The sequence below is a fragment of the Crocodylus siamensis genome, chromosome 3 (assembly GCF_052110815.1).
Source record: "Crocodylus siamensis isolate JL-2025a chromosome 3, ASM5211081v1, whole genome shotgun sequence".
Taxonomy (NCBI): Eukaryota; Metazoa; Chordata; order Crocodylia; family Crocodylidae; genus Crocodylus; species Crocodylus siamensis.
The window spans coordinates 17,321,840-17,346,675 of record NC_143397.1 but is presented as its reverse complement, the minus strand read 5'-3'; the positions used below and the strand labels follow the sequence as shown (position 1 = coordinate 17,346,675).

At 43.1% G+C, this 24,836-nt stretch overlaps 2 protein-coding genes across 5 annotated transcripts in view; one reads left to right on the top strand and one right to left on the bottom strand.

Moving 5' to 3' along the window:
• Window positions 1-859: 859 nt before the first annotated feature.
• C3H18orf54 (chromosome 3 C18orf54 homolog) lies at window positions 860-17,049 on the bottom strand. 3 transcript variants are annotated; one of them, XM_090037811.1, is made up of 9 exons: window positions 16,730-17,049; window positions 15,898-16,015; window positions 14,887-15,210; window positions 11,648-12,421; window positions 10,367-10,517; window positions 8,497-8,605; window positions 6,362-6,493; window positions 2,484-2,557; window positions 860-1,645 (listed from the first exon to the last, which is right to left on the bottom strand). In XM_090037811.1, the coding sequence occupies exons 3-9, from the start codon at window positions 15,164-15,166 to the stop codon at window positions 1,543-1,545; spliced, it is 1,623 nt and encodes a 540-aa protein (XP_089893937.1). In that variant the 5' UTR covers window positions 15,167-15,210; window positions 15,898-16,015; window positions 16,730-17,049; the 3' UTR covers window positions 860-1,542. The 3 variants fall into 3 exon arrangements, with proteins under 3 accessions (XP_089893937.1, XP_089893936.1, XP_089893938.1); XM_090037810.1 differs by lacking the exon at window positions 15,898-16,015; XM_090037812.1 differs by lacking the exon at window positions 15,898-16,015 and having other exon boundaries at window positions 16,877-17,049.
• A 98-nt stretch (window positions 17,050-17,147) lies between these two features.
• The window catches only part of STARD6 (StAR related lipid transfer domain containing 6), a 12,294-nt gene continuing 4,605 nt past the window's right edge, over window positions 17,148-24,836 (top strand). For both annotated transcript variants that reach the window (XM_090037809.1, XM_090037808.1), the window contains exons 1-4: window positions 17,148-17,240; window positions 20,033-20,126; window positions 20,284-20,333; window positions 24,315-24,441. In XM_090037809.1, coding sequence (XP_089893935.1) covers window positions 20,037-20,126; window positions 20,284-20,333; window positions 24,315-24,441 — 267 coding nt within the window. In that variant the 5' untranslated portion in view covers window positions 17,148-17,240; window positions 20,033-20,036. The remainder of the gene's footprint in view (window positions 17,241-20,032; window positions 20,127-20,283; window positions 20,334-24,314; window positions 24,442-24,836) is intronic.

The window sequence follows — 24,836 nt, the reverse complement described above, 5'->3', positions numbered from 1 at the left end:
GCTTGTCTCCCAGCCACAGGGCAAAGCAGGCAGGCTCCAACAAAAGCAGGATCAGGTCCCTTGCCGCTTCTGCCTTCAGCAGGCTCCAGCAGCTCACAGGACACTTGGCACTGCCTGTGAAGGAGTGACTTCACCCCATGGGGATAGCGAGGTGTCAGACAGCGGTGGGGTGAGAGGGGAACGCTGGGGGGTGGGCAGGGGCAGGCAGGGCTGGGTGCTGCCCAGGCTTCCAGAGCCTCCCATGCCGTTGCCATGGTCAGCGCACCCTGCCACCCTCCGCCAGCCCTCCCCTCCATGCTGCCCAAGGGCAGGGCAGCCCATTCCTGGGTCGTGCGAGGAATTCTGTGGGCTGCAGGAGTCTGCTGAAGGCAGAAGCAGTGAGAGGCCCAATTCTGCTTTTGATGGAACCTGCCCACCTCTCCCATGGCTGGGCGCCAAGCTGCAGGGGAGGCTAGGTCCTTCCCTCCCTGTTCTGAACTCAAGGTACCCCTCCGTAATTTCTGTGAACTGACTGGGGCCCTGGGCTGTGTGCTGCCCGAGCTGCCTTCCCCTGCAGCAGGGAACCAGTGACGGGGTTGGGCTGAAGTATGATATGGTATACAAGTCAAGGTGGAAATTTAAGAGTAAATTTTGGGGGTTCAAACCTTGATTTATACATCATGAAATACGGTATACGTGAAAATGCATTCATAGGCAAGACCTTTCCCTAACTCTTTCTTGCTGGATTGGAATAATCCTTTAGTGCGTTTTAGGCTTTCTTCACTTGTTTTATGGCTATGTTATCAAAGCCAACTTCTATTTATCTATTCTCCCAGTCCTTGAGGAATTTGGTTACAAAAACTTAGCACAGGCTTCCAAGTAAGTACATAAGTCATTTCTTGCAGTTTATATTTTCACACAATGTAGCACAAAATCAAATTACTGCCTATGGTAGTTAGGCTTTCCAACTACACCCTTTTGCTTAATTTTCACTGCAGAATTTACTATTTGCCTTACCTGGTAGGCCATTCATTTTAAACATCCTGCAGAGATGCTATTTGCAATGTTTACAAAGTTCACACAGAAGCTGGTTACAGATGGAAGATGGCTTAAGACATTCACCTTAGTTGCATTTCTACAGCCTTGCTCAGGCTCTTGAAATTGGCAGCAGGTCACAAGGGGTATAACTGGCCAACTACTACGTGTGGCTTAACATTTACTTTTGGAGTTACTTTATGTATAGTACACAGATTATTTTTGATGAGTGTTCAAAATATTCTTTAAACTATGGGTCACTTGGAGATTTTAGACATCATTGGATTCTCTACTTACTACAAATATCAGTTTTGGAATTAGTCACCTCACTGCTGAAGGTGTGCAGAAATACCATGCAGTAATTTTAAATAAATATAGAAAGCATACAAATCCACTTCATAAGACTTAAAATAAAGCATTAATTTGACCTACAAAAGTGCTCTCAGAACAAAGCTACGCAATACACAGATACTAATAGTTTAATTATAAACATTTAGAGACGTTGTCAATACTACTTGATTTTTGTATTTAGTTCTCTTTCTTTTTATCTCCTTGATGGTCATCATCTTGATCTTCTTTCTTACTGTTATCATCAACTAGGCTTTTGAGCCTGGACAAATGATGCAGAGCCCTACAGAAAGAAAAAGATGAATTATAGATTAAATCATACATTTTTAAATTTATGTGGTTTTAGCACATAGTACCAATAGTACTACTCCTTCACAACAGCTAATCTATTAATCTGTATTATCTATCAAGAATGAAATTATCAGGTTGGGCATCTAAACTATACCCTGCAGAATTCATTATTTCTAAGCCATTCTGGATGGATGCCTATCCAGTTTATTTTGGTCTCTCTCCGAGCGAGAGAGTTTAATCCTACATCTGTGTGGAAAACTTGACTAAATGAACCTTGAGCTCTTTTCCAAGACTATAATTCTATGAAATAAATTTAAAGGCTTTGAGGCATTTCTCTGAACTTCCAGGATAATTATGGCATGCTGCTGCAGTAACAAGAAACTAATTAGTCAGGGCCAATTATGGCATGCTACTGCAGTAACAAGAAACTAATTAATCATGAAAATACAAACTGCCCATACACTACTCTGCCAATCTCCTAATTTTTTAAATGGAAGGACCAGCTTTTTGGTTATTTACGATAAGCGCGGTTCTACCGAGTATAAGAAAGCCCACACTTACTATACTTTTGTATTGCATGACTTTATATCTATTTTTTCTGTCCATAAGTTTCTTTAAGTTTTTTTTGTTCACTGAATATTATGGTTCACATTATTGTATCAATTTGAAAAATTATAAGTAAAAAATCCATTTAGAAAAACAGCCTATTTCTAACTTCTCAAAGTTTATTGTTTTTCATCCTCCCCACTTGTTTTCAATACTGCTCAATTCAATACGCTCTGCAGATTTTACCTAATGCCCAAAAGATAAGGGTTTAAAAGAACACTTACTTTTGCAGGGACCTAGTAACAGGGATCACCTCATTATCATTTAGCTTTAATTCAGAAACTTCTTCTTCAGAAAGCTTAAAAAATAAAAAATATATAAAAGTAAATGACTAGCACACTAGCAATAGGTCACATTTATATATACATTTTACAGGATCCGAGACAGCTGTATACACATACACAGGGAATATTTTATTCATTACTGGATTAAGATTTACAAGTGAAATAAGGAAAGTTCAACAGAACACTGTAATATTATACAGAAATTAAAAGCATAGGGAAGACTAACAAATATACTTGAAAATTTAAGGGAAATTAAGAGGCAACATGCAATGGTCTAATTCCAAACTGTGCTAGCATACAGCAGCTAAAATTGCTTTGCCCTTCTGAAAATTGCTACGTGTCTTTTAAAGGCTACAAGTGCTCCAGCAAAAATATCCTAAGCACATCTCACCTGAAACACATCACTGCTAACAGCGCACTGTCTTTTAATAAACGACTGGCCTCACTGTACAAGCATCTCCTGGATTACAAACGCTACCTCTTGCAACACGTGTTCTTTGAGGTCACCTATCAAACTACTGACGGATGGGACAACAGCATGTCAGGTGCACGGTAAGTAACAAAATCTAGTTTAAAAAGTCTGAACAGAATCTATATTAAAAAACATCTATTTCTGTAATGCAGGCAAATTAAGAGCTTTTGTGTGGATGCTTTAACTCATCCAAAAATTTGCTAAAAGGTTTTCTATGTTTCTGAAGTTACTGAAATAAAGCAAATCCAATACAGGATAATGTATCTTTTAAATCTGAAATCCCCCTTTTCTTTTCCTTAAGACACAGGACAAAACAAACCAAAACCAAAACAGAACACACACAGTCCAATGACAATACACACTTTATGTAGATGTACATGCTCATTCTACTCACTACTGTATGTTTGAATTAAATAGGTTAAAACAGTCCCGTTGAGAAGGCCTCGATCAGTGGTTTTCAACCTTTTTGAACTCAAGGCACCCCTCCATAACTTTCGTGAACTGACTGGCACCCAGTTTCAGAACTATTTTGTCTGATTCGCTCATACACAAAAGGGCAAGATCTCTTGCCTGGTCCTCTGAAATACAGCAGGTTGTCTGCCTAACCAAACAGAAGGGAAACCAAAGAGATGAAGAACAAGAAAGTTGAATGCAAGCTTGTAGGGTGCTGTGGCAGAAAAAGCAAATAAAAAAATAATGAACTGCTTATAAAGTTATCTGTCTACTGACATCTGGAATGCTTCATTAAATATTTGGACACCACACTATTAAAATATATTGAGAAACTGAAGAGTTCTCTAAAGAGCAAATAGTAAAATTAGAAAGCTATGGAGCTGAAAACACTGATTAACTGGCGTCATATGAGCCCAGTATTCATTCCTGCCCAGGGCAAGGGGTCAGACTTGATGATCTGCTCAGGTCCCCTCCAACCCTACATCTATGAATTTTGATCCCAATTTAGAAACAAATTCAAGAATGGGTGTAAGTACACCCACATTCAATAAAACATTTAAGTACATATTTAAACATATGCCTCATTTCATTTGCTTCCAGCAAGCATAAGCAAATGCTTAAGTACTTTCCTGGAAGGGAGACTTTAGGAAGAATAATTAAGAACTCTGTACAACCACATATTATCAAGCTACGAATATCTGACCAGTGTAAATATCAAGGGGAGGTGTGGAAGGAATTAAAGGAATTACTTCAATGTTTCATACTAAAGACTAGAAGTAACAATTTTAAATTAAGAAAGGAAAAAATATACTGAATACCAAGAAAACTGTACCACTGCATAAGCATAAGGGATATAAACAGTTAAATGACAATTACATTTCTGCTGCTCACCCCTTATTATTTAGTGACTTCCAGCAGGAATGACTCCAGCCCCTTATGTCTTCACCTTGGTCTCATCACTGTGTGAGCCCCAGGCCACTGGCGGGGAGTGAGTTACAGACAGGAAAGCAGTGGGGGCGGATGAGCCACTATGGGGCTATGCCCAGCTACGGAGCCATGGCTTCCCCTCACCCCATGGGCAGGAGCCGGCGCTGGGCCTGTGGACGGAGCCAGGGCTGTTGATGTCTCCTGTGGCTGGATCCCAAGCCTGCTGCCATGGGGAGGGAGGGAGGTACTAGGTTGCCCTCACCAGGGTCAGGTGGGGCCTTTCTGCCACAGCAGCAAGACTCTCAGCCCCCCAGTGGGTCTGCTGGCAGGGCAACAGGCTCCCTGCAGGTGCCACACTTGTGCCATTATACCTGGACCTAAAAGTCTCCTCCATGCTGCCAGGCTGGGTCCTCTTGAGCTTGCCCTGGAGGAAGGGGAGGGTCCAGTCCCAGTGGTGCAGCCTCCAACAGGGTGCAGGCTGCAGAAGTGTGTATGCTGCTGGGCTGGGCCCTGTGCATCCTTCCCTCTCCTGCCCATGGCACTGGGGCTGTGTGGGGCCTGGCCCAGCCCTGCAGCAGGGCTGAGTGCACGGCTGGCTCAGCCCAAAGAGGTGCTGTGGCAGCTGGAGCAGGTGGCTCTGAGTCTAAGAGGTCATGGCCAATCCCTTGCACAGGGAGTGTAGCCCAGGGTATTCCTGAGTGGTGGCGGTGCAGCAAGGATCCCAGATGCAGCAGTGGGGCTGCAAAAGCAGCCTCCCAGGCTGGGCCCTGGGGCTATGCTCACCATTCAAGGGGCCAATGGCAACCTGTCAGCCTTGGCACTGCCTGCTCCAGCTGCAGCATCTCCACAGCACCTCCTCAGGTCAAGCCAGCCAGACATTCAGCCTCTCCTCAGGGCTGGGCCAGGTCCTGTGCAGCCTCAGCTCCAGGGGTGGGAGGGGGAAGGATGCAATGTGCTTAGCAGAGGCTGTCTTGCTAGGACCAGATCCCCACTTCCCCTGGGGCAAGTTGGAGAGGGCCCAACCTGGCAGTGTGCAGGAGTCTTCCAGGTCTGGGCTGCAGTGGCACAAATGCAGGGTGAGGCACAGGGAGTCTATCACCCTTCCCAGGTCCTGCCACTGCAGGGAGGCTGGGCAGACCCACTATGGGGCCAGGAGTCTCACTACTGTGATGGAAAGGCTCCACCGGACCCATGGTGGGGCTTGGAACCCGTGGCAGCAGGATCAGGATCCGGGCACAGGAGGGGTCTGTAGCCCCAGCTCCATCCAGAGCCTACCCCGCAGCCCCAGTGGGTAAGAGGAAGACATGGCTCTGCAGCTAGGTAGTGCCCCTTAGTGGCTCAGCTGTGCCCGCTGCCCCCTGCTTGTGGCTTGCTCCATGCCAACAGCATGGGACCTGCTCAGTGCTGGAAATACGGTGAAGATGTAGGGGGCCAGGACCAGGGCTACGGAGGTCATTAAACTAGGTATGAGCTATCAGTTAAGTTAATAGTTTAACCGATATACATGGAAGAGGTTAAATGGATATTTTAAACAATATGTAGATCCCTAATAAGCAAAGAGAATGTGTCTAGATAGCACCTTAAGGAATTGTACTTGATTCTGTCCTGCAGACAGGACCAGACAACTAAACCATGCCTGACATTATTTAGCTCATTCTTAAAATTCAGCCATGGGGATTCCACAGACATCCTAAATATGTGGACCCACTGGACTGAGAACCAGCTCCCCCGACAGAAATAGTAGAAATTCTAACTAATACATTAGAGTATAATGGACAGAGCGTTAGAAAAAAAATACCATAGCCACACATATGGATCAGAAGACCAAAGAGATCCTCATAATCACCACTGCCTAATAATTATGCAAACTATGTCCACGTTCAAGACTGTACAAGTACAGTCGTAAAATAAGTTTAAATGGAAATCAGCAATGAGATCCAGTATCAAAAGAAAGCTGATTGCTTACTTTAATAAGTTCTTCCTTCCGTTCAGTAGTTTCAGTCTGCTTAAAACTTTCCTGCACTGCTTGAAGGTTAAACAACATTAGCTTCAAGGCTTCAACTGGTCCATGATGATTACCTCCAGAAAAGGTATTTTCCTAAATTAAAAAAAATAAAAAAACCCCAAAAAACATTTAGTTGAAATCCAATAGTACCTGTACATTTTTAAGCCATACTTCCTGCTTTGAATTTTCTATGAAATAATTTAATGGCTGTGAATGATATATGTGCACCTGGCAGCACAATTTGGGGAGGAGGTGAGCAGCCAACTGGGGCGAAATAATGGCTCAGGAACTATTCAGAACAGTGTAATGTGTACAAGTCCATGGGGTCGGATGCAATGCACCCGAGGCTACTGACGGAGTTGGCAGATGTGACTGCAGAGCTGCTGGCCATTATCTTTGAAAACTTGTGGCAATGACTGGAAAAGGGCAAATAAAGCGAAGAAAGGGAAGTAGAAGGATCTGGGAAACTACAGACTTGTTAGCCTCACCTAACCAGCCCGTGGAAAAATCAGGGAGCAGATCCTCAAGGAATCCTTTCCTAAGCCATTGGAGAAAAAGGTGATTAGGAGGAATCAGCCTGGATATTCACCAAGGGCAAGTCATGCCTGACCAACCTGATTCCCTTCTATGATGAAATGACTGGTTCTGTAGATGTAGGGAGAGGAGTGGTTGCGATATACTCTAATTTTAGTTAGGCTTTTGATATGGTTTCCCACAACATTCTTGCAAGCAAGCTAAGGAAGTATGGGCTGGATGAATGGACTGTGAGGTGGACAGAAAACTGGCTGGATTGCTGGGCTCAAAGGCGCAATGTCTAGTTGATAGCCGGTATCATGAGGAGTGCCCCAGGGGTCAGTCCTACACCTGGCTTTATTCAATATTTTCTCCAACAACTGGGATGGAGGAGTGCACGCTCAGCAAGTCTATAGATGGCACCAAGCTGAGGGGACTAATGGATACACTTGAGGGTAGGATTAGGATTCAGGGAGACCTCAACAAATTGGAGGATTGAACCAAAAGGAATCTCGTGAGGTTCAATAAAGACAAATGCAAAGTCCTGCAGTTAGGACAGAACAATTCTATCCACAAGTGCAGGCTTGGGACTGACTGCCTAAGCAGCAGCTCTGCAGAAAAGGACCTGGGATTCAATAACAATGCAAAATAATGTTCAGTGGAAAGAAAAATTTGAAAATTATTTTACTCATACAGGTAGTTAATATTAGGTGCTGTGTTAACTGTGATCTTCCAGCAGTACTGAATGAAATATTAGATGGTGAAGTGCAAAAAAAATCTGCTCAATGTACAGAAGTGGTAGCAAAAAAACCCATTAGGACAGTTCAGATGCAGAACACCATGAGAGAAAATGATGAAAATATGCTTTAAAAAACTAACTAACTAACTAAATAATAATAAAAGTCAATGACTGACCCTCACACCTGGATCTCTGCAGTCAGAAAGATTCCTCTATTTCCAAAATGAATGAAACAGAAATGGGAAAGTTTCAGGTAATGAGTGAGAAAGACACATTAGCACCATCTTGTTTAAAGGGGCAATACATATGAATGGACAAGATGCAAAATAAAGAATAATTTAGAATGAATAGCATATTGGGTTCTCAAATATTACATTATTAACCCAATGAATTTAATTCAAGTCATCACTAACGCTCAGATTAGTAGGATTTGATTCTTACGTGTATAACAAACACTCTACAATAATGTTTTAATATTTAATAAAATATGTGAAATAAAATTGAAGCAGATAAAGAAATTATTAAAAGAAAATGTGTTGAGGCCAAATATTTTTTATTTTTAATTCCTGGCCTGATTAAAGTTTAAAGTACTTTGAAGAACTGACGTTATTGTAACATGGAAAACTGCAGTGATTGTCTTGATTGTTAGCCCATTATTAAAGAAAAAAATGCAAATGCTTCCCTTTCTGTTAGTTACTGGACTTACATATTTTGAATTCACTGTTGAAGAGTTAGAACATATACTAGAAACATATTATAGAAATATAAGTTTTTATGGTTTCCTTTAAGAATTTACTATAAATGAAAAGTATTTTCTATCTAAAATTAAATCAACTTTGCTCACCTGATCTGCATTATTTAAACAGTCTTCAAGGAATTCATTAACAATATTTGCCTTGGGGGATCGTAAAGCGTTCTCCTCTTCCTCGCACTGTACAGGCACTGGAGGCTTACTTAATCAAAAATTAAACATACAACAAGATATTAGACAACTTTAAAAACTCAAGTAATTGTGACAGAATTAATTCACCAATCACTGACTGTCTACACTGGCTGCAATTAAATACAGGTGCAACTCCATTTGTGGCCCTAATATTAAACATTATCTGCACTACCTAGCCATCAATGCTAGTAGAGACACAGAGGTATTTCAATTTTGCCTGTGTAAATAAGGTCCCAACAGTCAATAATAATAATATTTTTTTTAAATGGAGACAACGGTGAAGTACTAACATGCTTAACACAATTTTTCATGGTACCGTCCCCATACTTGCAACAACCTAACAGAGACTCTTTGCCTTCAGGTCATCAGAATTCACCTTTTTCATCTTCTTTACTTCAAAGTCTTCTTTCTTCCCAGTACTACTTAATCCTCCTATCTTGAGCTACTTCATTTCCATTTTAGAAAGGATTAGAGTGTTTAATATTAATTTTGATTATAATGTAATTAACATTCTTTATTTCTATAAAATAATCTTTTTCTTCTGGGCAAGTGGAATTTTAAAACCAGGATTGTTCCAAGACTCCCAAAGATGGGGTGAGACAGACTATGGGTTTTATTACAATATTCTTGCGTTAAGTGTGTTCAGGCTGTAATAATGTTCTGTACCTCAGCTTCCTAGACTACCTTGTACATAGGAAAAGAAGGGCTAATAGAGTCAGAGCTGCATATATGTGGGATGAGATTATATGCACCTCCAGAGAGGAATTAAATAGTCATGTTGATGCTTCAGGTGGGCTTTGGACACGCCCTCTGGAAGGGACACACCAGAAGTGTTAATGGATGTGGATAGACCTAAGATTCACAAGAGATGGAGCTGGCTGAAAAACAAGAGTGTTCACCTGGGAGCTGCCAAGTCTGAAGCAAGGAACAGCTGGATTACAGACTAGAGAGAGACTAGGTGTACTAACCTTATGGTATGTAGTACTGTGTGGACTACATTAGGGACAGAGGGACTACTTAAATCCTCGAAGCGGGCAGGGGCTTTTTGCTCTGTGGCCTTTGTCTGCAACTAAATGCCTTTATTAAATAGGTGTCTGTTTTGCTGCTTGAAACTAGGGATGTAATCTTATCCCTTTTAAAACAGTAATGTCCCCCTCTTGAGAGCTAAGTTGCAAAGTTGTTTCTTGAGACACAGCCACAGATAGCCAGGGATGGTCAGGGACCGAAGGGCTGGGATCTGAGAGTTGGAAGGTCTCAAAACTTCCCACCTCTTCTCTGGAAACCACACAGGGAGTACTCAGAAAACAGACAAGGCTAAAAGTCCTGAGGAATCCCCACACTAGGGGAATCCATGCTAGTAGCAAGATCCATTTTTAAAGTTGCATATAGTTTCCACAATTACTAAGCTTTTTTTTTTTTAAATAAGCTACTGAATTATCTGTTTACTTGTGTTCTCTTACATAAAAATGTTTTACTGACATAATAGTCTATTGTAATTAGTGAATTAGAAATATTCTACAATAAGTTTACTTGACAAAGTACTAACCTAACCAACAGAATAGTGAGAAAAAAGACGTCCTTATCTCATAGCACTATAAAAATATCATAATCTTAGCACTTCATGCTAAATCTAAGGATTTAACCATTTCTTTCCTTACATGTGTACACAATGATATGACTAACTAAAATATTTCCTACAGTGCATGCTTCATGAGTTAAGAAAACTAAGATTTTGTGAATAAATTAATGTAACATCTATTTGGTTGCTTACAAAGCAATTGGCACATTTTCCCATGATCTTTCTGCTTCCAGTAGGTCTACAGTACAGGGACTGCCATCATTTTTCATAATACTGGGTAAATCCCCAGCTGAAGATTCTAGAGTTCTTCTTGCCTTCAAGATGAGCAATTCAAGCTGGTCATCTGAAAAACACCATGAGATAATTCTTATCAGAAAAGACGAGAACTTCTCTAAGAAACCCTTTATATAAATTGAGAAGTTGGGTAATGTAGCTAATGTAACCATTCACACATGCAACTATTTACATATAAAATGGTGATAAAATCTGTGTGTGATAAATTGCATTAATCAAAGATTAACAGCATCCTTTGTATGCCATCTACAAGACACCTCTATCAACGTTGTATTTCACGTCCACATGATTTTAAACTGGAAAATAACAATTGAGATACTACAGGTATTAACATTTTGTTTCACACTATGGGAGTAAAAAGAAATGATTTTCAGAATCACATTATGTCTTTGTTATAATGAGATCCCTGGATTATGCTTATTAATTTAGATGGGTATATTTCAGAGGGCCAGGTTTTCAATTAGACCAGGGGTATCACACTCATTCCAAGAGGTGGATCAGGCCCACAGACAAGCCCTGTGCACTGGAGCCAACATGCAAGGCTGGCTTGGCATGAATACAGCATGCACTGCACACCCCAGCATGGTCCTTCATGCTGCATGTATTACTTGCACTGGCTTCAGCCTGCAACACTATATACAGCACATGCAGGACTGGTCCGGGACATGTACCTCATGTGGCACCTATGCCAGACTGGCCCTACATGCTGCATATAGCACAAAGGGCCTTGTCTGTGGGCCTGAACTGGACCAGTCCTGGATCAGGCATGCAGGGTTGATCTGGCACGGGCACCACATGCAGCAGGCATCACGGATTAGCCCTAGGCACTGCATGCAGCATATGTGCCAGGTCCGGCCCCACATGTAGCATGCAACAAACCAGCTCCACAAGCTGCATGCAGCATACAGAAATGGTGCATGCGAGGCCAGACTGAGACTGATATGAAGTACTGCGGGCTGGATGGTAAGCCTCTGTACCTTTGATACCCCTGAACTACATTGAATTACAAATCAGTGGAAAACTTCCCTTTGTAACATTGTTGCAAATTGTCTCAGTAGGGAGCTGTTCAATCAGAACAACACAGAAAGAGGATGTAAAGTCTTGCATGGTTAAAAGAGGTAACAAATCTTGACATCCACATTCAGATGACATTCTAAAGAACTGATAAATTTAAGTTACCTCTGAATGGCTGCTTGGACTGACTTGATAAAATATTGCCAGGCTGGAAGCATGTATTTGGACTGTCACAGTCACACTTTCCTGCTATTTTGTCAACTACTAGATCCAAATAACTATTTTGTTCACAACAGTTATGGGAACTGTGCGGTTTATCCATGAAGTGGCTCTTTTTCAGATTCTGGCAAGTTTGTAAAATGGAAGGATCACCCCGTATGCTATGTGTTTGATTAAAACTTTGATCACCTGAATCAGATAAAAGGTTATGATTCTTGAGCCAGACAGGATACTTAAAATCGGGAATACTACTTATTCCCGACACATTCAAGTCAGACTTCTGGCTAGTAAGCCATCTTGGATAATTCTTAACAGAAACAGAGTTAAAATGCAGTTTAGAAGGGAAGTCTTCTTCATTTTCTTCAGATACAGAATCATATTTGAGAGATTTATATACATTGCATTTCTTTTTGCCCAAATCTGTGGATGGATGTCGATTACCAGTACTGCCATTGTCTTCAAAGTCTCTTTCAATCTTGGAGGAAGACATTCCATAATAAGGACAGAATCTTGATTTTCCCAGTGACTTCTTTTTCCTTTCGCTACTTTGAAGCTCTAACCCAAAGGGAGTAGACTGGATAGAAGGCAGTGATCCATCTGGTGGAAATGCTAGTAAATCATCTGTTGTGAGACTAACCAAATCTAGGTCACAAAAACGTTGTCTTCTAAAAGATGATGCATTAGAATCTAGTTTTACATGTTGGTTAAGGTCCTCCAAACCTGAAAAACAAAAACAAACTAGAAAAACTATTTCTAAATTTTCATGAGTATACCAATGTAACAAAGGCACCTTCCAGGCCTCGTACTTTTATGGCCCTGCCCTCGTCTCTGGACAAACTGCCCACCTTGCTCTTCTGCCACGCCTTCTTGATAAATGATTATGATGTCAAATAGGTGGGAGGCTGCCCTTTGTGCACCCAAACGACTGTGGGTGATCAGTAAATGCACCTACCATCCCTACACGTGTCCCATCCCTCGCTGACGTCTCACTGTGCGATGATACTCTGGCTCAAGGCTGAGCCAAACTGGGTGAATGGTTGTATCTTTAATCATACTGCCCAATTTTGGGCCACACGCACACCACCCCTCTCTCACCAGGGCCTCACTCCACTGGCTCTGACCTGGTCTCTTGCATACTGCCTATCCAGGCAACAATCACATCACCCTACTCCGTGGAGGTCCTCGGGTTTTACTCTCCACCCCTCAGTCAGTCCTGGCGCAGTCTTTTGGGCCTCTCCCATGACCCTCACCCAAATGGGACTGAGTGATTGCTCAGCTACGGCCTGCTTCACTCCTGACCCCTCACCGGACCACTACGTCCCTCTCTCGGGCCACAACTCCACCCCGTTACAATAGGGCCTGGGGTCTCGCACCCCTTAGGACTCAGCCGCTCTCCTTTGAGCTTAACTGGCCCCACAACTCTGCCCTGCAACTCTCAGGGCGGGGTCTTATACCCCCTTGGGCTCAGATGCTGCTCATTCAGCATGCCTGGCCTACCTCCAGGGTCCAACGCCCATAGGACTCAAGTGATTCTCATAAGCTTACCTGGCCCCCCATAACTCTTCTGGCAACCCACTCAAGACAGGACCACCCGTCACAGACAGGACCACCAGGCCTCCCTATCCCGGCAGGGTACATTTTTAGGTTACGCTCAGGACCAATGAGGCCTCCTCCTTCCCCATAGCCTCTCCTATACCTCCAAGATATTCCTGGAGCAGGAGCTCCACCAGGAGATGTTACTCCCAGATGACTGATCTCAAAATGCTCTGCTCTTATAACAGAGTGCTCCCAAAATGACCACTCTTGTTAGCCACTTGGCAGTTCCCTGCTCCAGCCCTGAAAGTGACAGAGATCCTAAAGGGTGTTCTGTCACAACCAAGTCTATATATTTGAAGAATCTAGCATAGCTACATATTTGGATTATTGTTTACAACACCATTTAGTAAAATAGCATTGAATACTGAGGTTCCAATGCAATATAACTAATACATTTTGACAGTTTCTCTCACAAGATGCTAGCAGTAAAAGTGAATAATGTATTTCGGAACTACAGTCTCTTTGTCTCCCCATGAGACTATAAATATATATTTATAGAACTATAAAGACTTGACTTCCCCAACACTGTTGAGGAACCCTAAGACAAACATAAAGGACTGTAACAAGGAAAATTTAGCATATTCTTTCTGCTTGTTTATCTTGATTCATAAAACCTGAAGTGTGCACCCTCTTAAATAGTTTTGCCTCAGTCTAAGATTAAATTCCATATTTCATACGTGACCTGGAATGAACAGGTTATGGGTCTGGCCTTTATTTTGTCCACCAAGGAAAACTATGACCCTGGCCCTGAAACGTTGCCACTGCAACACAATCACTAACAGCAAACTTAAACAGAAAAACAAACAAACACAAATATTGCTAATATATCCCAAGCACCAAGTTCAAACTCTTGTAAGGAAGAAATCCAAGCAGGTATATTCATGTACTAAGCTGAAGCAAGAATCAAAACTGTCATTCTTGTTTTGATTAATGCTTTAAATAGCATATCAGTCACCAACACGCTTTACAATACAAACGTTACATATTAATAGCTATATTGGTTACAAACGCGGAAGAAAAAAAGAAAACCCCTAACTGGTGAATCTATGCCACAAAAACTCCCCATTAGAAATGCAGCTTATGTAAAGCTATTAAAAATACAGCAAGAGGCATTTGCTGGTGTTAGCTTTGTCTTCACGAGAGGGCTTTGCTGGTGTACTGATATCAGCCAGCCCTTCGTAGCACAGACCAGGGGTGCCTGACTCATCTCGGTCTCAAGGGCTGGGTGAGTGGTGCAGGGCTGGTCCATGGGCTAGATGAATGGTGCATGGCCAGTCTCGTGGGCTGGACTGGGTCCATGGAACTGCTACCCTAAAGACAGCTTTCATTTCTCACTAAGCTCACTGTCCCTAGATTTATGGTAAATAAAGTATAGGTCAAAGGACTGACAAAGGGATGCTTAATAGCTTCATGTAAGAAAATAAAGCCCCAAATCTAGAAACATGCTACTAAACATTTTTACGCTACTTGGATTGTCCCATTTACTTCAGTGGCATTACTCTCATTCTCGCTTTTAAGTAGACAGTTTTGATTTGATCTTTTACCAAAATATTTATCAATACCCCAATTTAAGCTTACAGAAAACATACCATATTTTTGCTTGGAACAACGTTCTGAGGATTTGATGCATTTAGGAGTACTTTGACCTATGGAGATTTTTCCAGTGCTTACTTCTGGAGACACCAGGCTGAGATCAAAATCTTCAATGTAGGCCTCAAGTGCCTGAGATGCAGAGTTGTACAGCTTCTCTTTGTAGTGAATTGAACTGCTTGAGCAAGAGTTATTACTGTCAAGGTTGCAACTTGCAAGAAGAGATGTTATTGTAGATTCAGGAGAATAAAAGCCACCTTTTTTAATTGAGCACGCCATGGCTTTTATCAAAAAGTCTCTTGGAATTCCCACTCATCTTCAGCCTAAAGGAAAAAGAAACAACAATGTAAGCGATTAACTGCAAATATCTATTTAATTCCCTGCTGTATTTGTATAGGTTTATGAATTTCCAGCACAAGATTCTACTATTCAGTCACTGATTTCCATAGGTGTATTATTGAAAAATTCTGTTCAGCCAGTTAGGCTTTAACTCACTTATTAACAAGATATTCAAGCTAGCTAATGAACTTAGAGCTTCACAAATCTATAACAAAAAATCCAAGGTCTGTCAACCGTACAATGGTAGGCTCCAACAGAGAAATAAAGCCAAAAGTTCAACAAGAAAAAAGTTTGTATCTGGAAAGAGAATGCAAAAAGGACCTGGATGCTATCAGGACACCTTGATGACAGAGTTAAAAAGGTAGCTGTTTCCAAATGACACAGCCTGAATGAGGTGAGACAGATAAGGCATCTAGCATGTGAACAGATGATGTTCTGTCACATCACTGAACTTAGCTGAAACACTCTGGGTTATAACATATCATGGGCCTGAGGATCTGTAAGGTCCCTTCCAGCCCCTAACATCTATGGAACTATGAAAGCAAAACCATCGCAAAAGACAAACCCATAAAGAGCAAAGCAAAAGTGGCCAAAACATTTTTTAACGGCATGAACAAATGGACCAACAGAACAAACCGAAAGAGAAGATCTATTACATTATTGCAACTAACCAAGAAAACTTCCAGTGAGAAAGGAAGATGCTGTCGTCAGGAATCTCAATGACTAAATATGTGGGTGACTCGGTGATCTAAAGCAGCGGTCCTCAACATTTTGCACCTTACGTCCTGCCTACATAAGGTCAAAAAAAAATCCTGGTCCTACCAGTCGACAAGTGAGCGTGGTCCGGTTCCCCAGAGGCCGGCCGAGAAGCGGGAGGAGTCCCCCAGAGGCCAATAAAATAGCACAAAAGTGAAACCTTAAGTCCCCCCCGTGTCACTTCTTGTTTCGCCACCCGAAACCCGAGTCCTGCCTAGAGGACCTTCGTGTCCCACCAGTGAGAAACCGCTATCTAGAGCAGCGTTTCTCAACCTGTGGGTGGTGACCCAAAAAGTGTGTTGCAAGAACATATGAAAATGGGTGGTGAACAAACTTCTAAAAATACATCGACAGACTTTAAAAACGGATTTTTCTTTAAAGGAGAAAAACGTGGGAACACGGTGTTGGCTTTCCCCTTGCCGGCTGGTCTGCTTGGGCCCCCCCATCCCCCCGGGGCCCACGGGCAGCGGGTCAGGAGCGAGGGACACTGGGTGGTGATGGCCACTGATGTTTAAGAAATGGGTCCTGGTACAACCCCCCCCCCCAAAAGGTCGAGAGCCACCGATCTAGAGCAGAGTTCAACCTTTTTTAGTACCCGTAAACATTGATCAGTCCTGACCCAGCAAAGAGTTTACGTAGCGAGCCTCCTGCCAGCCTAAACCTGGCGTTGTCCAAGTTTTGCTCCCGCCACAGTGAAAGCCCGCGATTGCCCACGTTTTGCGGCGACCGCTCACAACCCTTTCGCACCTTCTTGTGACACACTTCTGGGCTGCGGCCCAGGGGGTGAGAACCGCTTTGCAGATCCTGCTCCATTAAGATTTGGCAAGTGAGCCTGCCCGCCCATGACACTTAGCAGCACGACTCCTGGATACACACAACCCCCCGCCCAGGTACCTGCGAAAAAAAACCCCCAGGCCTTCCGGCCGTCGAGAGAGGAAAATGGTCAAACCATGAAAACCTGCATCTCACTTCGACCCGTAAGGAAAGGATTTGTTTAAAAACAATTAAACGAAACAAACTGAAGGGATTCACAGCGAGATAAACCCGCCGCTTTCAAAAAATGTCCGCTGAAGACCTACGCATGCGCACGGAACTGCGCTGCTTTCTGGGAGCTGTAGTCCCGCCTCTCCCGGGCAAGCTGGGACTGCAGTTCCCACAATGCCGCGCGGCTTGCACTGCCCTGCTGCAGCCGCCGGGCAGGGGCGAGCGAGGCGGAGCCGGTGTGGGAGGGCTGCGGTGCGCTGCAGCCCCTGGGCAGGTGAGTGCGTGCGGCGGAGCTGCGGGCCCGGCCGGCTTCTCGCTAGCATCCCCTGCTGCGGGGCACGGGGGCTTCTCGCTTTGGCTCCTTCCCAGTGCCGCCGGCTCCCGTGAGCTGCGGGGACCTCGCTCCGTGCCTGGACGGAGGTTCCTGTGCAGGTGGCAGGTGGCACGGACCGCCTGTGCCCTGCCGGAGGGCTGCGTCTCATGACTGCTTGATCCAGCTCTACTAAGAAAAATGATGTTTCAGTGAGTGGGTGGATGTAAGTGTGTGTGTGTGGATGGATGTATGAATGTGTGGATGGGTGCGTGTGTTGTGTGTGGATATAGGGGTGTGTGTATGGATGGAATGGATACATGCGTGTGTGGCTGGAATGGGTGTGTGTGGATATCGGGGTGTGTGTGTGGATGGATGGAAGGGGGGTGTGAGTGTGGATGGAAGGGTGTGTGTGCGCGCATGCATGCGTGTGTGTGCGTGCGCATGCTGTATATAGAAATAAATAGTTTTGCACAAAAGAAACAACAAGAGTCTGTCGGAGGACCTGGAGGCAGGGGAAGCCCGAGGCTGGGAAGTCGGAGGTGGAGGAAGCTTGCCGGTACTCGGTCCACATAAGGCTTTGGAGTGATTTAATGGATTCGGAGCAGATCTGGCTAATTTGATGCGGCACATGAAAATGTTCCTGTCTCCCTCCCGCCGTGCTGCCCACCACGCCACGCCCAGCACGTGTTGGGCACCACAGTCTGTCCTCCAGCTTTGAGCTGCCCTCACGCTTTTTAACCTCTGGTGGGTGAGCCTGTTATCCTCTGTGAACTGCCTGGGGGGCCTTATTCCCTCCAGGAAGAGCACACACCAACTGCAGGTGCTTCCTCAGCCTGATGAAGGGTATTTATACCTGAATGCTTGCTAAGAAGAGTTTTCCCAACTTAACTGGCAGCTCCTCTACGGAGCTGTTGCCATGGGCGGGTGTCTGGCATGGTTCATGGGTACCCCTGACACCCGCCCTTTGCAATCAGACAGGGGATCCTGGCACATGCCTACCTGGGGTGCCCTCGTTTGCAGCCCCTTCACCTCCTCCTCCAGCATCCCCTGCTGCAGCTGTGGCTGCACAACTTCCTGCACCTCTTTGTTAACGTGCTCCTCATCCACGGCTCCACCAAGTCTGGGGAACATCCTGGTCAACCACCTCCTGGCCCTAGGGCAAGCTCTAGTCAGAAGGACCCCAGGTACTGCAGGGCTGTTTTCCTGTCCCTGGTCCACTCATGTCTCTGGGCAGTTTCACTGGCAATTGTCCGCTGTCTCCTTGGATTCATTCGTGGGCCAGGGGGCTCTGTCCACTGTGCTTTGCCCAGTGTCCCTCTTTGGTGCCCCTCTTTTGACCTTCACCTCCCATCCCTGTTTTGTTTTATGCCGTCCCTGAAATTCAGTTGATGAGTAGCCAATAGCTCCCTCTAATAATGGGGGGCAGGATTAGGGGGGTAAACCATTGCTCTATGGGTGTTAAGCCCATATTAACCTTATGTGTCAAATAGGCCTAATCTTTAGACCCAACCTTTTTAAGACTTGAGGCACCCTTTGGTAAACTCAAGGAATCCCTTGATAGACTCAAGGCTCTCCTTGGAAAATGCCAGTTTTAGTTTCCACTTGGTTTTTTGACTTCGGAAACATAGTAGAGTAATTCCTCTGTTGCAAAGATCTCAGGAAGACCAGAGCACGTCACTGAATTTTTCCTCCTTGATTGGGTTCCTGTCTCCGGATGTCTCGTAGGAATCGTGTAGGTGTTTGTACCCGTAACCCTGATGATACGGAGCAGCATCTTGCTGGATTCATATTTGAAGTGGGTTTTTAGCATGAGAAACATTTTTGCACACTTAACACTGCATGGTACCCCACCGCTTGTGGGACAGCCCCTCTTGAAAGGACCTCAAGGCACCTCAGGGTGCAATGGCAGCCTGGTTGAGAATCCCTGCTTTAGACTATGTGGTAGACTTTAGTCATGTGGTATGCTATTTCTCCCTGCCCAAGTCTTTTTTGTTGAGGTGAGAACACCATGTAACAGGGATTTGGTTGAAGAATAACCGCTCTCTGACTGTTCCCATTCACAGAAAAGGCAGCAAGCGCTGGATATGAACATGATCAAACAGGAGCTGTTCTGAAACTAATGTTCATGCACGTTGCTTACTTTCCATTAGCTGTCAAGTTGTTGAGCCAGTTCCACCAGTGATGTGGAAACCCGGTGATAATTCCTTATGCTGTCCATGACAACTTCTCCTTTTCTGCGTACAAAAAATAAGGAGGTGTTTACGTTCTGCAGGTTGTCAGCAAAGACAGCCTTGTAAAACTCTGTGCCCATATTCTCCCAGGACAACCCTACAAAGATTTTTCTTTGTAGTTAATTGTACCCGAATGACTAATTGATTTCGCTTGGAGCATATGAACATATATGCAAAGTGAAGCAAGTGAGTCTTGATAGGATCAGGTCTTGGTTGATGATTTAGATAATAATTTGTAAGATTATTTCATTCAGTCAGTAGATGACATGTACCCCAATTTTGTAGTTATTTCTTAAAGTCCCATCCTATAATCCTTATTCAAGCACAACTCCTATTAAAGGCAACTGTAGTTTTATCTAAATAAAGACTTTTCCCCCTTGAAATCTTACCTGATGGTTACAGGGGATTTCATTAAGTAGAGTAACAGGTACTTAGACGTTTTGCATGTGTGAAGAAGGGTCAGGCCCTGTGTTTTTCTTTCATTGTATCACAAAACAGCAAATTGTTTTTAATTCTTTACAGGTAGATGGATTTTAAGAAAATTACGGATGAAGTTTCCAAAAAAATGTTGTCGTACAGTCAAGATGCATCAGGATGGAGAGTAATAAAAGTTTCGGTAAGGAAATAGTACAGCAGTTAATATTATTTATTACATTATATACTTTAAAACATATGTGTTGTAAAAGGTTAAAAACTTACTGGTAAACAATAATCAAAAATAACTACTTTTCATCAGTGACAGCTTATTTTTATTTTTCTCTTTTTTCCCTGAGAAAAATGTTACAGTTTCTTCAAAGCCTTCAAAAGAATATGCAGGAAATCTGTAAGTATTTCCACTTTCTCTATCACCTTGCTAAATACATGCTAGTGTTCTGAGCAGTGGCACAAGGGATTGTTAAAAGGCTAATGTAATTAGAGAAGAACAGCAAATGAACTGGAATAGAAAAGAGAGAGAAACTCTAATTCCATCCAGGAAGAGCACATACCAACTGCTAAACCTGACAAAGGGTATTTATGCCCGAAGGGTTGCAAAGAAGAATTTTTCCAACTATCTGAGTTATAAAAGATATCGGATTTACCCAAAGAACCTTGTCTTCACAGGTTTTAGTCTTTTCTTGCCTGCCTATATTCAATTAATTAATTTATGTATACGGAATGAAAATAAACCCAGAGTTACTGGTGTTTATTCTCGTATACATAAAGATGGATACGTAAAGAATATTTATGACACAATACCTGGGTGAGATGCTCAAATTGTACCCAGTTTTTGTTTCCATTAGATATTTAACTACATGCCACACATGCCAATAATTCTTTTAACGGAGGAGTACTAATAGTTGTCTTTATTAGCTCACAGAGAAGATTTAGAAGGCAAAGTAGATTGGCGCCTTATAAACTAAATTAGAGAGGGATATAGCAGAAGCTTTTGTGAGCTGGAACTTACTTGCAGGGAGCAGAATATAGGAAGTTTAGGGAGTAGTGTATAGAGTGGAGAGAGTGATTTGAAAGCGGTAGAAATGGAGGGGGAGGTGGGAGCAAAGAGGGAGGCAGTGCTATGAGAGGTACTAATCAAAGAACTCATAGGTACATAAAACTAGTCTAGGTAGTGGGATAAGACTCAGTAGGCCCTATTTAAACCAAACACAGACTAAATTGTGTTAGGTATGATTTCTTGTTGTGTAACTTCCCATTCAAACTGATTTTTAACATTTTGCTGCCTAAGAACAGCTACCCTGAAGTCAGCAATGCAGTGTCCAGGGAGGTTAAAGTGTTTTGCCACAGTCCTCTGTGTCTTTCTAGAATAATGTGAAAAGGAAAGAATGAATGGTGTTAGTCCATTCTTTTATGCAGAGATTGCCTTGTTTGTCCAGTGTAGATAGCAGTGAGGCACTGTAAGCAGGTGATGGCGTATACAGTGTTGGTAGAGGTGCAGGTACATGACCTTGGAAGTTATAATCCATGTTATTTGGTCCAGTGCTGATGTGATCGGTATTGATTTTTGGGGCATGCCAGGCACCTGGACTTATTGCAAAGTCTGGTACCTTGCTGAGAATGGGAGCTAGGTAGCCTTCCTGAAAGATTTCAGCTTCGGTTGGACTGCCTTTTAGCCAGGACAGGTTTCTCCCCCATGCTACCTTGAGACAGTTGACCTTTTCCAGGAGGAGCTGGAGATCATTAGTGAAGTGTGTTCAAGTTGGAGGTTGTAGGTGACAACCAGAGGAACTGGTTGGTATTGTAGCAAATCAGCTGCAAGGTCCGAGTCTGCCTTTATTGATTTGAGTGGCGACAGTTTGGGGATTGTATTGTCACTGAAGGAATCCCAGCTTCAAATCCTTAAGGTTTGTATCCCAGTTGGTGGGATCAGAACAGACCTGGTTGTAATGTAGATCTTGCCTGTAGACAGTAATTCTAGTGGTGGGCTTAGGATGAAACCTGGTGGTTTGAGGGTAGCTGTGGTAGTTGGTTGGCTTACAATACAGTGTAGTGGCAATGTGGCCATTGCAAACCTTCACTGTAGTGTCTAGAAAATGAATCTGCTGTGTGAAATATTCCAGAGTTAGTCTGATGGAGCAGTGGAAGTTTATTTAAGTCTTGGTGAAATTTCTCTAGAGATTCCTTCCCATGTGTCTATACAATGAAGGTATCATTGAGGTATATCAGGGAGATGAGAGGGAAGTTGCAGGGGAAACCAACTTCAAGGTCTGCCATAAATATGTTGGCATATTGGGAGGCCACGCATGTGCCCATGGTTATACCATTTTTTGGTAAGTTTAGGGAGCCCCCAAACCTGAAATAGTGCATATGAGGACAAAGCAGGAGAGTGTAGCAGTGTCCTCGCTGGGGATAATGCTCCTTAAATGCCATCCTAGGATGTGCCTCTCAAAGTATTTTCAGCAGTTATAGGGAAGTATTAATGATGTTTTACAAGACCTTATTTGTAATTGTGTACCATTCGTGTCACACAAGTCAAAGAAAGATGAAATGAAAATGGAACATGCAGAGTGAGGGGGCCTATCTCACTAAAAGAGACCAGTGTTTAGCTTGTTTTACCTAGCAAAAAGAAAGCTGAGAGAGAACCTGATTGCTGTCTACAAATACGAAGTGGGAAGAATGAGAAGAAACATTTTAGCCAAAGGACAGTGTTGGTCAAAGGTAAAATGGGTATAATCTGACTATGAATGAATTTAGGCTGGGAATTAGGAAAAGTATTTTAACCATTAGAGTAGTGAAGTTCAGGAGCAGCTTTGTAATAATAGCGAATGCAAGAAATGTTCGTGGTTCCAAGAGGAAGTTTAATAAATAAATGAAAGCAATTGTTTGATGGGCCAAAGCAGTGGGAGACTAGATTTGGTGACTCATGAGTAGGGATCTCTGGAATTTGCACAGGCAGCGCGTGGCAAGCAACAGGACCCCTCTGCCAGTCGGCACTGGGGGCATGTGGGGGAAACTCCAAGATGAAAGAAGCTGCTGTGTCATGCACTTATGGCACAACTTCCAGAGATCCCTACTCATGAGGTTCCTCCTAGTCCTGTGTCCTCAGCTCATAAATGTTTCTGTATAAACCTGGAAATTTCAGTTATTGTGATAAGACCCCGTTCCTTTGTTAAGGCAGTTGTAGTTTTCAAAAGTTTCCATTTTCCTTGGCCTACAGGAACTCTCTCTGGGTAAGTGGTTCATACTGGTTGCACATGAGAAGGTTTTACAAGATTTGGGCAAGAGTCTCTCGTGATATTGCTAAACAGTGATTCATAAATAAATTGCAATAAAGGGTGTGGCTCAACTGAAATCTGCTGATCTTAACACAGAGGGCATCTGCTCTTCACTGAACAGATCTTCGAACGGCTCCCATCAAGATCTATACCTATTGCAAGCAGCACGGTTAACGCCGAGAACCTGATTCTCCACTGCCTCGGGGAGTCGCTTACACCCACACAACACTCGCTTTGGCAATGTTTCTGTGATGACACAAAGTGTTCGGCCGCGGAGAATCAGGTTTATAATCTCTGTGCGTAACTACACCTGTTCTTTTTGTGTCAAATTCTGTCATCTACCTAGACCAGCAGTAGTGGTGGGCCAGAAAGACCCAACTTGGGTCTGAGGTAGGGCAGCACTAAGACCTGGGTGCTGCTGCCATTTCTCTGACTGTGGCATGGGTGAAGCTTCCAGCAGCCTGGCCGTGGTGCAGTCCATCCAGCCCAAGCTTCCTCCGTCCAGCCCATGGGGATGGAGGGTCTCAAATGCCACTGAAGCCCTTCATCTGGATGGAGTATATCAGCAGTATATCTGGATCCAGTGTATCTGCAGGCTATAAGTTGCCAAACCCCTGATCTAAGACTCCTGCAAAATATATGGCTTTCAATGATGTCGTTAGCAGCCATACAAGGTCTCCTCAATATGGAGGATACTTATACAAAAATAAGAGCTCCAGAGTGGTGTGGAAATTCTAATTAGGCCAAAAATATTCTGAAAAATTCAAAAGATAAATTAATAGATTAATAAGTAAAGGAAATGCATTTTTAAATTAACAGGATACAACCCAATAGTTTGTAATGCAATTTTTATTTAATAATTTGTGTTGTCAAGATTGTAACGCTCTTTGGAGAAAAAACAAATCGGTTCCAGAATAATTCATTTTGTTTTTTAATTGAATTTTAATCAGCCCAGTAAATGCACTGACATCCCCATGGTTTCCTTAATTATAATCTGACTTCCCAAACACTAGCAAATTACTATTGTAAAATTAGTTCTTCCAGTTCATCATATTATTTAATAACTTTTAGATGTTTTTCTGCACAAAACCTAGATACCGTGGAGAAGGGATAATTAAGGAGGTACCTTCTAAAGTTATTCCCTTTATGTATCTTCCTGAACATCGATCCAAGTGGGACAAGGCATTACAGTCTTACCGGCTGCTAGAAAAGATTGACCAGGTAATACCGTAATATAATCCAAAGATTCTACTATATCTTATAACTGATATTTGTGTAGGATGATTCAAAAGGACTGCTAATGGGATACAGAGCATTTAATCTCTAGGGTTCAAATATGAATGTATTCTAGCTTGATTGTGACTAAAAATTACTACCATTTAATGGTTTGTGTAAAATGAGTTTGGCAGTCTCTGCCCATTTTCTTGGTCGTCCAGCATCTAACTCTTAATTAGCACCTCCGATTACATCCATTATGGCAACCTTAGAGATGCCAGCAATTGAACTAATAAAGAACATTGCGAGAGGTCCCTCTGGGTCAGGGTTGTGACATAATGGCAGAACAGCCTGGGGAAGCTTGCACAATTCCTCATTTAGCCTGTCACAACCTGGCATGT